General features: G+C 40.5%; 1 protein-coding gene across 5 annotated transcripts in view; it reads right to left on the bottom strand.

Moving 5' to 3' along the window:
* LPAR1 (lysophosphatidic acid receptor 1) overlaps positions 1 to 12,564 on the bottom strand; it is a 78,256-nt gene that overhangs the window by 47,298 nt on the left and 18,394 nt on the right. For 4 of the 5 annotated variants that reach the window (XR_012584883.1, XM_074569613.1, XM_074569614.1 and 1 more), the window contains one exon: positions 6,836 to 7,004. Coding sequence is in view for 4 of the 5 variants with exons in the window: in XM_074569613.1 (XP_074425714.1) it covers positions 6,836 to 6,895 (60 nt within the window). In the remaining variant the exon portion in view is untranslated. Of the gene's footprint in view, positions 1 to 6,835; positions 7,005 to 9,735; positions 9,939 to 12,564 lie in introns of those variants that run through there. The other variant, XM_074569615.1, reaches the window with a different exon arrangement.

Genomic DNA, 12,564 nt, shown 5'->3' with positions numbered 1-12,564 from the left:
TGAAAAAATGGGGGAAAAACCACCAACTTTAAAATCCCCAAATAAGGGTGTCAATTAAGAATATCTTTAAAATAAGCATAAGCAAGTAAGTAGAGGAATAATTGAATCAATGTGCAAATACTTTCTCAACCCACAACTGCAAAACCATGGGTTTTATGAAAGTAAAGTTGTAACAGATGAGAAAAAATTCCAATTTGCAAGAAAAACTTCTCCATTACCTAATGAAAAGCACAAACTGTTGTTAAAACTGCAGAACGCAAAAGAAACAAGAAGTTTAAAAATAAAGGGGAAAAGGTGGCATTTCCTTTAAAGATAAGAGTAGAACTTGAGGAGGCATTTATGCGAAATTTAAGTGAAAAATAATATCGGACCTCAAGGCAAGGGTCCTGATTTATTATAGCTTTATGCATACTGTGCCTTATGTACAGACATAATTTAATCTGCACAGTAAAAGTACGAAACCCTACTACCAAGATACAACAGACCCTTTTCAGAATTGCATCTCACAACATAATTGTTCAACAGACTTAAAGAAAAACTTGTATGCTAAGATGTGGCAGTTCAGTCACAGAAGGCCACTTCTTCATTTCACTAGGCTCATTTTACCCTTCAGATAGCTGAAAAGGAGCAAGGAAAGGAATCTCTTTGCAAGGGGATCCCTTTAACTCTGCTATAGCATGATAAAGCATAAAGTTACTTACAGATCCTGTGGCAATAGCTACCATATCTATTCATTTTTAGGATGCTTTTGTAGTAGACTGTATTACCATACAGTCTCAGAACTAACAAATGTTCTAACTACTAGAAACTGAATGGAGAAGTTCTCTGCATCCTACAGTTTATACCTGAAAAGGGTAACCCAGCATACCTAGATATTCAGTGTACCAAAGAGACCCAGTCACCAGCAATACTGAAAGAAGAAGCAATTTTACTGCTGGAAGGTATAATTCACAAGTGACACAGATCCTGTTGGAAACTGTGATTACAACCTCCACAGATTGATTATAAAACCAGGGAGGGTGTTGACCTTCCTTAGTGCTTATTCACTGTTGACTGTTAGAAAAGCAAGTTCAAAAATAGCTTCCGTGGGCTAAAAAAGGAATGGGCGAGAGCAGGAAGTCCAGCTAACTCTAAAAATGTCTTTCTTCTGGAAGATGCCAGATTTGCTAACTATCAGGTGTGAAATACCTCGACTCAGCCCTACAGTTTTCAGGACAGATAAATCAGGAGCCATGCAATTCACTACTCAAACCCAAGAGCATTAGTGAAGAGCAGCAATGGTCAGGAGCATACTGAGCTGGCCCAACAGGGCCCCAGATGGCCAGCTCTGTGGTTTCAACTTCTTGCACTTTCTACTGCTGCAGAAAGGAAGCATACATGCACGGTGTACATGCACGTGAAGTCTCCTTCACTGCAGAATTCTGCAGGCAAAAGGAGATTTAGGAAAATAAAATGGTAGAATTGGAAAAAAAAGTACCCAAGGAAGGGCAGAGAGTGAACTCATCCCTCCAGAAACCTACCCAATAATTCAGACACTCCTGTATCGTCATTCCTTTTACACAGATCTGGCATTTTCAGATGAGCTGCATCCCTCGCAAGCACTACCTACATGTTCTGGTGAATGCTTTCCCATTGAGGAGGAAATGAAGGGCACAGTCAGTCTGAAACAGGGCATAGTCTGAATCAGGGCATACTTCTACATCAACACTTCCCCCCCTTACATTGCTAGGATGGCTTGAACACTTTTATTACTAAAGATTTGTTCCCAGACCACACAGAGGTTCTCTGCTGCCCTGTTCCTGCCTTCCAAGCTCCTCTCAAAGGGAGGCCACCACTGCAATGGGGAGGTACTGCAAAAATAAGCTAACTGGCTTTGCCACTAGGAGAGACATGTTTGGGCATGTTGAGCCCAAATTGGGTAGTTGAGCTCAAATGTCCCATGCAGTGTCCCATGCAGAAGAGGTTTCTGCAAAGCCCTTCAAGTTTCGTTTTCTTCTGGGGAGCTTTCATGACAAGCTGAGATTCACAAACATTAGCCAAACACGGGTACAGGCTCAACACCTCCTGACTTTTGTGGTGCAGGACAGACCTTCCCCAAAGACTGCAACCCCGGGAAGATCTTTCCGGAGGGAGATGCAGCACGCAGTCCCCTATCTGTGTCACTTTAGGAGCCGTCAGGGTGGAAAAAACAGGAGGAAAAAAAATAATGTGCATCTCTAACATCCCAAGTGAGTTTCCACGCCTAATGAATTGCAACATGCGTCCTTTGGGCACAGTTTGGTGCTCAGTGAGCCAAGCTGGGAATTAATTCTTGGCTCCAGCAGCTGAAAGACTGGTCTTTTATGCACAAAAAAGGCTGTAGGCTATTGGGGCTACTTCTGTCTCCAGGGCACACCTTCCATCACTCCTCACCAAGCAAACCAGCAAAGTGAGCACTTGGGAGAGTTTAGCCTATAAGCAAAATGCTTATTGAAAATCATGTTAATGAGCAGAGCAAGTTTCATTTTGGGCAGGAAATTGAGATTTCCAAATAGAAATAAAAAGACTATCCTGTGTTTACCATGGCAAATACATTTTTTTTTCTGGAAATATACATCAGACAGTTCAGTAACTTGTTCATACAGTATTGATCAGCTGCCCATAAGGCAGAATTGCTCTCCTTTGAACACAACAGAGATGTATTTTGAACCCCTGATAATCTCATCTCGTATAAGAATAATAAAAAAAAAAAGCATGCTGGTATTTAAGTTTCTGCTATCATGTCTGTAACTGGGTGGATATACCTGTAATCACAAACTGTTTCTTTCAGTCTCACAATTTGCTTTTGTTCTCTTATTCACCACCGCCAGAGGTCTGTTTTGGTAAAGAGGTTAATTTGTTTACTCACCTAGAAGGGGAGAAGAAAAATCCACACATTTGTTGGCAGCAGAAATTTGGGCACCAAATCCAAAACACAAACTGTGTTGGGCTTTACTGGGGAAAGGGGTGACAACAGCTGTGCCACCCCACAAGATTTGGTTCTCAAGCACCATTATAAAGAGGAAAAACCTATTGAGGGTGACCATTCTGTGGCAAGGATAGGTTAAATCTCTTCCACTCTAGTTCAAACAAAGGAGAAGGAAAAAATAGAGAAGTATTCAATGGCACAGAGTGGGAGAAGTGTTTTTTGGCTCTGCTAACCACACAACCATGAAAAGCCACTATAATGGAAACTGCTCTGGCTTTCTCTTTGGAACAGCTGCAAGGCAGCTATTTAAATGTACTCATTTACTTCTAGTGTTTGGCGGGTAGGATCCACTGCTGGCAAAAGCAAAGAGAGAATGATGAATTTTTGTTGTTTTCTTATTTTATGCATTTCTGAAGCCCTGTTGGAAGTCCCTGGTTCATTAAGCAACTGGAGCTCAAATCACTTCTTCTTCAAAGCTTTTACTGTGGAATTCATCTCATGCCATTCACAAAGAGAGAAGATACTAATCACTCCACGGAGTACATTAATCAGTTTAGATCACCACTTGTTACGTTTCCTTTTTGCAAACAGCAAAACCCTCTGGGATGCTAAATGCTTCTTACAGACTTATTTAACCTTCCGCTTACTACATTATCCAATTAATCACATTTCTATGACAGAATTTTGCTTATACATAGCTGAGGTATGAAGTCTTCACATGTACCGCAAAATATCCCCAACGTAAAAATTAAAAAGTTCTGTTACATTTTGTTTCTCTCTCTTTAGGAGCAGGATGGCTTACCTAATCTGAAATCGCTAGATTCTGCCTTACAATAAAATCCCGTTGCCAAAACCTCAGACACTGTTCTGGAAATTTTTCATTTCATTGACTTCCTTGACATATTGTGAATATTGTTCCAGAACTAGTTTCTATTCCAGATTTCAGCTATGGATAGCTGAACTACCCTGAAACTTTATTTATCCTTCACATTTAAATATGACCAACACGCTTTAAGTCTGTGCTCTCAAATGATGCCTTAAATCTCACTCTGTGTGTCTGGTAAGAGGATGCTGGAGGGGAAACCAGATTGCACCAGAGAGCTTCAGACAGGTCAGTGCATATGGATTGTATGAAAAGACATGACTGTGGAAAATGTGTTGCTTCAGTAGAGGGTTGTAGAGAGCACCAAAAGCAGTTCCTGTATTGACACACTAGCGATAAGAATATTTTAGAACAGTAACAACAGTTTCACACCTGGCATCAAGAAGTGACTTTCAAAAACTTTTCTGAAATGTGAATCTTTTTTGTTAGCTGGTTCAGAAGACAAATCTTGAGAAAGACAGTATTTGCAAGTAAACTAGTAGGAACTTCCCTCGTCATGGTGCCACTACAAGAATCTGTAGGATTCAAGTCCAAGCAAAAACCTGTCAGGGTGGGCTCTGGATTGCAAAAGGTCTTGCTGAGGTCTCTGGAATTCTCCCCTGTGGTAAATAACAGTCTATTCTTGTTTGTCCTCTGCAGTTAAAGGACTGATGATAGGCAGAGGAATATTTATTACTGACATACATACACATACATATATGTACATACACATGTACGCATGATAAATAATATTTATTTCTAAGACTAAATTGAACAAATGTGAAGAAAACCAACTATCCTGGCAATGCTAAAGGAAAGTTTAAAGATAAAAGATAAAAAAGATTAGAGAAAGTTTAAAGTAAAGTAGCAAAACACTTCTTTTTGTAACTGAGATGCCATCTAGCTCATGCAGAAGGCATGCAAGGCTACTTCCAAGTTTTAAAAAAAACCCTTTTCTTAAAACATTAGTCTCTAAATGTCTTCTGCAGCACACTGTGGCATCTGCTCAGTTTCAAAAGGCAAAATAATGTCCTCCAGAAAAAAATGTATTTTAATGACTATAGTTTTCTAAACTATATCCAAAGTTCATTTGTATGTCAACACAAATGTTAAAGGCAAGCCCATGCAGTCCCAGTCTGAGAAGTGCTTTACTTCCGTACTTCCATCTAATGATTCGTCTCCTTAGCTATGTGTCTCACTACATCCCTGCCTGTTAAAAAAGCTCTTCCTTACCCTCAGAAACATATACATGGCTCCCAGCTGATTGTTTGGAGCTGTTACACCTTTACATAGGATTGAAGCCTTATATCAACTATCAGATCCACAATGTTTACTGAAGTCTGTGGGAATTCATGCATGCCCACATGAATATCAAATTTGAGTCGATTTTTACAACCCAAGGTTGACAGAATGATATTTTCTACCATAATCTCCCACACTGAGACACTGACACTCCCACATCTTTCCTTTGCTTCCTGATGCCATTTCTTTTCAGCTCCCAAGTCAAATTTCACTGTACCACAGTCTCTAAAACCCAAGCGTGGAGCGAAACTGTCTGGATTACCAGTCAGTGACCAGAATCATCCATTTATCTCTAGTCTTTGATATAGCAATGTAAGTCCAGGTCAGGATTTGTTCAGTAGAAACTCCCTGCAAACACAGGACACGTATGTTTCTTTACCCGTAATTACAACAGAATGGTGACTATGCTGATCAAAGTCCTTTACAAGTGATCGCTTTTCTTCCACTCATTCTTGCACCACACAGTTAACCTTGTTTTCCCTTTGAGAAGGCATTTATCCTGAATAGCAACCCCTAGATACACAAATTTCTCATACATAAAGAAGACTATGAAGAGAGAACCCATGACGACAGGGGTGCAAATGCCTTTCAGAGCACACAAGGAGATGACCTGAGGGAGCCTTTCTCCAGAAAGGGAGAACAGTCTGGCAGCAGCCAGGCAGGCTGGGATGCAAGCATAGGGCATCCACCTCCTACCAGGTATTCTGTTCAGGGGTAAAGACACAAAATCCTTCTCTGACCCTAAGAGTGACAGAGACTTGAAAAGCAACAAACGTTCTCCATTTGAAACACAGGAGGAAGAGGAGCACAAAGAAGTTTCTCCAAAGCCGATTTCAGATTTAGCTCGTTTCACATCACTGCCCTTTAGTGGACCTATTTTTTGTAACTTCACAAGGTCCAGGGATCTCTGAACTACTGCACTTCTAAGTGCACACTGCTAAGAGATGCAGTCCCCTAAGCCAAAGAATCTCCAGCAAACAAAAAAAAGTGCAAAATAAACATTAGCTCTCCCATTTTCTGACATCTACCTTAATCAATTGTGGTGTCCTCTTCAGTAAAATACATGTCTTAAAGGCTTTAAGTTGTAACAGATACTTGGGTCTCTATGAAGTCAAAGGGACTTTGAAAATGCTTTTCTGAGATGAAATCTTGACTAACATCTCCTTTTCTGTTTGTAATATTTACTTCATCGGAAAACACAAGTACTTGGTGTTCAGTACGTAAAGCTGTAGAAATCACTTAGGTATTTATAAATATTAAGTCTGAAACACACACTTTGATTCCTTAAAGCAAGATTAGTCTGTTAGTAATTTTAAGTATATTATTAATTTTATTGCTGCTTTTGGCAAAAACTTTAGCTTTTCTGATAAGAACACTGAACCTGAAGTTTCCTGCCATACTATTCCAACTGAACCACATTATGACCTCCTTCTACTTTGTATTCATTAGGCACAGTAAAAATCAAACCATAGTGCAGGGACCACCTACGTGGAGTCAATAAAGATCATATTTGGCCGTATATTTTCTTCTACAAATAGTAGTATAACACAGCAATGTTATTTCCCAAAGTATAGCAACATGATAAGTGTCTATAATACAATATTTAAGGAAAAATTCCCTCGATGACTCAGAAGCGAGACAGGAGAAAAAGCCAGGATGCAATGAGGAAGTAAGAAAGAGGTTCAGTCAGTTCAGCTGCCAGAGTTTCATTGGGGTCTACTCACCTCAATCACCTCAGGTTGGGACATCATGGAGGACGGCACCAAATCGGTGGGGATATCCATGGTAGCTCAGAGTGTCCCTGCTGTCCTTGCACCCTTCCTCTGCACCCACGAACCCTTGGTCGGAACACAGAAGCACTTCCTCAGACCCTAGTCATGCTGGCATTTGCTCCTAGTAGGAAGGAAAAAAAAAAAAAAAAATAGTTGAGAAAATAAGAGAGCTGGGTATGCAATCAACACCCAAGCCCCTCAGCTGCTGCAAAACCAGCCTGTAAGTTTGCACAACCCAACCCGCTTACATGGCCATTCTCAACAGATTTGCAGGAGAAGTTTCAAAGGGCACATTAGAATTTGGTTCAGAACAGCAAAACAATTCACTCGACGACGCAAACTAGAATTCATACAAACTGAATACCGCAAGAAGGCTACTGCATAAGCCGCGTACACATTTGCAAGGAAATATGGTCACCTACAGAGCACTGGAATCATGTTACACCAAAAGAAAAAAGCCCTCACAGAAGAGTACTTGTAGAATTACTTGCTGGAATTTAGGATACATTTATTTCCTCAAGAACTATTGTTTTACAGTTCAGTGATCACATGAACTTTTCTTCTGTGTTAAGAAAAATAACTTAAACATTATGACATCCTTACTCTTGATTTATTTTAACCGTACTTATTTTTGTGCTAGTTAGGCACAGATTTGCTGTAGGTGAACAGACTGAATTGCCATGTAAAGTTTGATCAGAGGATCCAACAGAATGAAGTTATTTCTGTAACTACCATGTTTATCAAGGTTAGATCAGTGTTTGCATATGTTTCTATTCTTTTGTGCAAAGAAAAACCTAACAAAAGGGGAGAAAACTCTTAAGTGTCCAAGAAATTAAGCCCATTTAAAAATTTCAGTCAAAGACTACTGTAGTTTTTTTTCCCCAGACATATACAACACAACCCACAAATTAGCAACCACAGAAAGGATTTTGGAGAGACACCTCTTGGTCTCTGTATCTACCACTTCCTATTCTGTCAATTATGTCAGAAAACCACTTGTGCTAAGTGTATTCGGCGGCCAACAAATATACCAAAAATGACCCCAAACCTAAATGGTATTTTTCAAACTGAGACAACGGTGTAGTCATACAGACAATGCTAATAACTTTCCTGACCTCCAGTTCATTTTTTCAAAGGCAACGCTTAACTTACCAAGCCAAGAAAGAACAGATAAGTGCTGTAGGAAAGTTGCACTCCACATGCTTTTCTGAGTCACTTGTGTCTTTTTTTTTTTTTTAAATGATCATTTAAACTCAGCCTTTGCACGCCACTGTGGAAATTACTCCTCCTTAAAAAGCATCATCTCGAAATGCCTGCTTCACATTTCAACACATCCCCACATGCCTTACGTCACATGTAGCTGTCTCATCTTCCAAGCTCTTGGATCACTTTTTCCATCTTTATATGGCTTTCCAGTGACCCCTATTCTTTCCTGCTCATTTCTTGGTAGTAACCTTTCATTCTTTCCACTCCTTGCTCCAAATTTCTACTACTATACTCACAGAGAGGACAGAAAATGGAGATTTCACATTCCTCCAAGACAGCCTTCACTGGAAGCCAACGAACCGAGCTACACATCCTTCAGACTTTCTGTTTTCTTTTCAAAAACAGAGTTTTGCCTGTTTTCCGAGATTCGCTATTTTTTTCACTCTGCATGACAGATGAAGGAAACAAATAGCATCAAGTTGAAACTACGGCTTTTCTGACTTAGGGAAGCTTTGCTACTTGACCAGTAAGAGACTGATTTTCAGTAAAACCCCATGAACAGCCTCAAGATCCTCAACTAGCACATTTCATCACTGTCTCATGAGCTGTCGCAAATGTAACTTAAATAAGATCTCATAAGACCTTTGCTTCTGTTCTTCTCAAAGCACGCTTAAGAGCGGCAGGGTCACTGCACCTACTTTACATCAGTGCATGATTAGTTTCTTTTAAAATCTATTCTCTTCTCTTAATCCTGAAATGCTGCCACTCTTGAATAATGGAGATGGGGAAGAAATTACAGAAGCAGCGAACTTTAGGGAAGACTATCTAGACCAAAAACCAGAGGTATGCTTAGAATCTTCTTTGCCCCATATAAAAAGGAGAGAAAATGATCATTTTTACTAGTGACCGTCACAGATCACAAGAGAAAAACTAAGGAAAAATAATAATCTTAAATCTGTTCAGCCTTTAACTAGCTCTGTGTACTCCAGATAGAACATAAACGTCAGAAAAACCTCAACCCCATAAAATCCAACTAGCACTTTAACACTGATTAGTGTTAGATTAGATTAGTCATTTTTTACCACCTCTCCAAGAAACAGAAAATACAGCATTAGGTAAAAATTCCTAAGCCTGTGACCATTTCACATTTCTCCTTCTGCGCTGAGCTGCCTTGTCGTTGCTTCTATTGCACTGACCCCTCAATTTGGCTAGGGAAAAGAAGGCTCTTCTGCATACACCTCGCTTCTCCACCTCCTGAGCACAGCGTACACAATGATTAAGACTTTCTGCCAACGGGTTAGGCTCCTAAAAGCATTCCAGCTGAAAATAGGTTGGTCTGTACTAAAGGACTCTCCTCCCCCGCCCCCGGCTCCCAACCCGCCTCATCTTCTTCAGCAATAATAAAGTACAGAGGGGACTGTGCTTTCACAGCAGAGCAAAAACAGGCCGGCTCCATTCAAGCAAACAAAGGTGGCTCCTAACTTAATATCCGTGTGAGTTCTGGGTGCAGCCTCGTGTTTTTCAAGAACTGCAAATAAAGGGAACAGGATCCTCAAATGAACTTTGCTAAAGGGCACTATGACAGAAAACGTAATCTCTACCAAAAAGAAAGTCTGAAACACAAAAGCACAGGAGTGGCTTCTTACTGATGAGATTTTGATGGTGCTGCATTACACAGTGTTGAGAAATATGCCCAAATTTGGAAGCAGATTCACACATATCCTTCCCAAACACTGGAACTGCAGGTGTCACAGGCAAATACCGCTCTACATACTCTTCTCTTGATGCTGCCGTCTTTACTGAGTGCATCTAGAGGACTGCGAACGGGGGAGACGCGTTGGATCTGTACCTAAAATTTGTAAAATGAAGATTATAGAATTTCTTATCCTCTGTGAAGGTGACATCTCTAAGAAATTATGTTTTACCACAAACTACAACACATTTGGTAACCAAAACATTGAGATTTTGATTAACTGAGAAAAAAAATAAAATCAGCTGACACTTGGCAGAGTAGCACATATCTAACATGCGGAGCAGGAACATACCCTCCCCAAATAAAACATACTGCTCTCCGAAATACTATGATTAAGCATCATGATTTCTGGATCAGCTGTCTGAGACCACAGAAAAGAGGAACCATGCAGTTTTGACATTACTTGGAGTAGTCAGGAGAAATGCAATCATGCATCGCAGAAACCTCATCTTGAAGGAACTGCTTCCGGAAAATCCATTACAATGACAAAAATTATTACCCTTATTGGTCCCCAGTTTCTTGGGGGGGGATTTGCAGGAGTGATACAGCAATACCGACAACTTCTGTATCACTGCGTATCTTGTCTGGGCCCGCAAAAGCACTGTGCCTCTGCTAGAGCGAGGTGCTGGGACTGAAAGGCAAATTCAGTTTTCAAAATCTGTGTCTGTCTCCTGTGTCAGACGACTTCAGGTGTCCTGCATTGTTGCTGCCTTTCCACTTTGTTTTCCTGCATGCCTATCAGAGCATCTTTTAGTACCACTGCCTGACTTCACAGACTTCAAGTTTCTGGATTACATGACTCTGACTGAAGATGCCGATTTGGTACGACCTTAAAGCTGTGAAATGTGACTTAGCTAAACAAAGCTACTTTCCCTGCACACCTCCAGTGAACAAAAGCCTAACTTATAGTTTCTCGGAGGACAGTTTTAAGCCCTAATTGATCCCAGATGCATAGGGCCCGTAAACCCGTCAAGGAAAATAAAACATTCAAACAACATGTAAAAAGGCAAGAAAGTAAGAAAAAGATTTCTCATAAGGGTTCCACTTCCAGATGTCACTTCAGAGACATTCCAGATTTCATGTGGCATCTAAAGTCTTGCCATCCAGAAGGAATCATTTGGCATCGCTCACCTCCGGCAGCCTCCTTCACTAAACAACCGCTGCTTGTAAGCTTTAGTTTCTTCAACACACAAATAAAAACATGAGCCCACCACAGCAGTGGTACAAAGGCAAAAAGGCAAACAAATGCCATGCAGGGAAGAGCAACAGCAATAACTTGACCTGCCTATTGCTTCATTTTACCACTTCTCACAGTGATGGTGAGAACATGAATTTTTGGTTACCTTTATGGACTCACGAAGGTGTTTTTCTGCTCTCTGGTAATCACTTGGGTAATAAAAGAACAACTACGGATATACTTTCTAGCACATAAGAAAATAAACACAAAAGGCAGAAAAATTGGTTTCAATTTCATGCTGCTAAGAAGAGAGAAGAGACCTTCCTATTACACCTTCCTTTGCTACAGTGACTGCTAGGAACTATTGCAAAAAATTTGGATTTTCTTTTGCAAGTTACAGAGCACTAGATCTTCTTCCTAACAGAAAGATGTTACCTCTTTTGAGTCCTTATATTATTTTAGGTAAAGCCTTCACCACCTCTGACGTTGTCACTTTGAACAGCAGATGTGCAGATTCACCTACACAAATTCAATTCACCAGCTTAAAACTGTTCTGAAAAAGTTATTTAATAGCAACTCTTCGAGCAGCGAAACTTCTCTTGACATATACTTGAAAGCAATTAATAAAAAAAATCCTAAAAAACCGCAGGATATGTCAACATGATTCCGCAGGTGAGCAGAGGTACCTGCAACTGCGAAACAGTCTCAGCAGACTGGCAAAGGGGACACCACACCACAGAAACGCAGATAAGCAGCTCTTCGTCTCCATGAAATCGTGAGGCGATCCGAACTCTGACGTTCTTACTGACTTCTCTGAAACAATTTCAGCAAGCCCCTACATAAGCACAGTGCTCTATTTACTTTTTTTAATTTTTTTTTTTTTTTTTTTTTTTGCATTCATCAGTTCACTACTGGTTTAAATGAGGGGAAAAGACACACGCCAGCTCCCTGTCCTGTCACCTCGGTCTCTCCTCGTGTGACATGTCTGGAGTGGTGTTTCAGCAAACGTCTTGTTTACTACCAGGGACCAGACTGCCGAATCTTGAAGTGAATTTGGTACATGGTGTACTATAACAAAAAAATATGCAGAACGAGCTGCAAACAGCGTGTGAAACTTTACTGGATGACCCGCCAAAGGATAAGGACAAGCTGAGCTAATTTAAGTGGTTATGATCTCTACAATACATATTTCCTCCCAGTTCTGCCCTCCCTCTCTGTTCCAGGGTATGTTCTGCCTGCGAATGAAGATAACCTCCTGCACCCTGCATTAACTTGCTCAGCAATTAGTAAGTTAATAGCTGTGATTCAGTATTGGGCAAAAGAAACAAAAAAGAAACAAAAGAAGAGATTTCCAGACAGATGGTGTGGCCCATTGTTGTACTCTTCCCTTAAAGTCCTTCTGAGCAACAGCAACAAGTCTTTTTCCACTCAGTGAGACTTTCCCTACCGTCTCCCCATCAGATTTGTGGTATCTCAGAAAAGAGACCCCCCCCCCCCCTTGCCTCAGCGGATGCATCAATACAGTTTGGAAGTGAGCACAAAATT

Source organism: Larus michahellis, chromosome Z, assembly GCF_964199755.1.
Source record: "Larus michahellis chromosome Z, bLarMic1.1, whole genome shotgun sequence".
NCBI lineage: Eukaryota > Metazoa > Chordata > Aves > Charadriiformes > Laridae > Larus > Larus michahellis.
The sequence above is the reverse complement of the archived record's forward strand: the minus strand, read 5'-3'. Positions and strand labels throughout refer to the sequence as shown.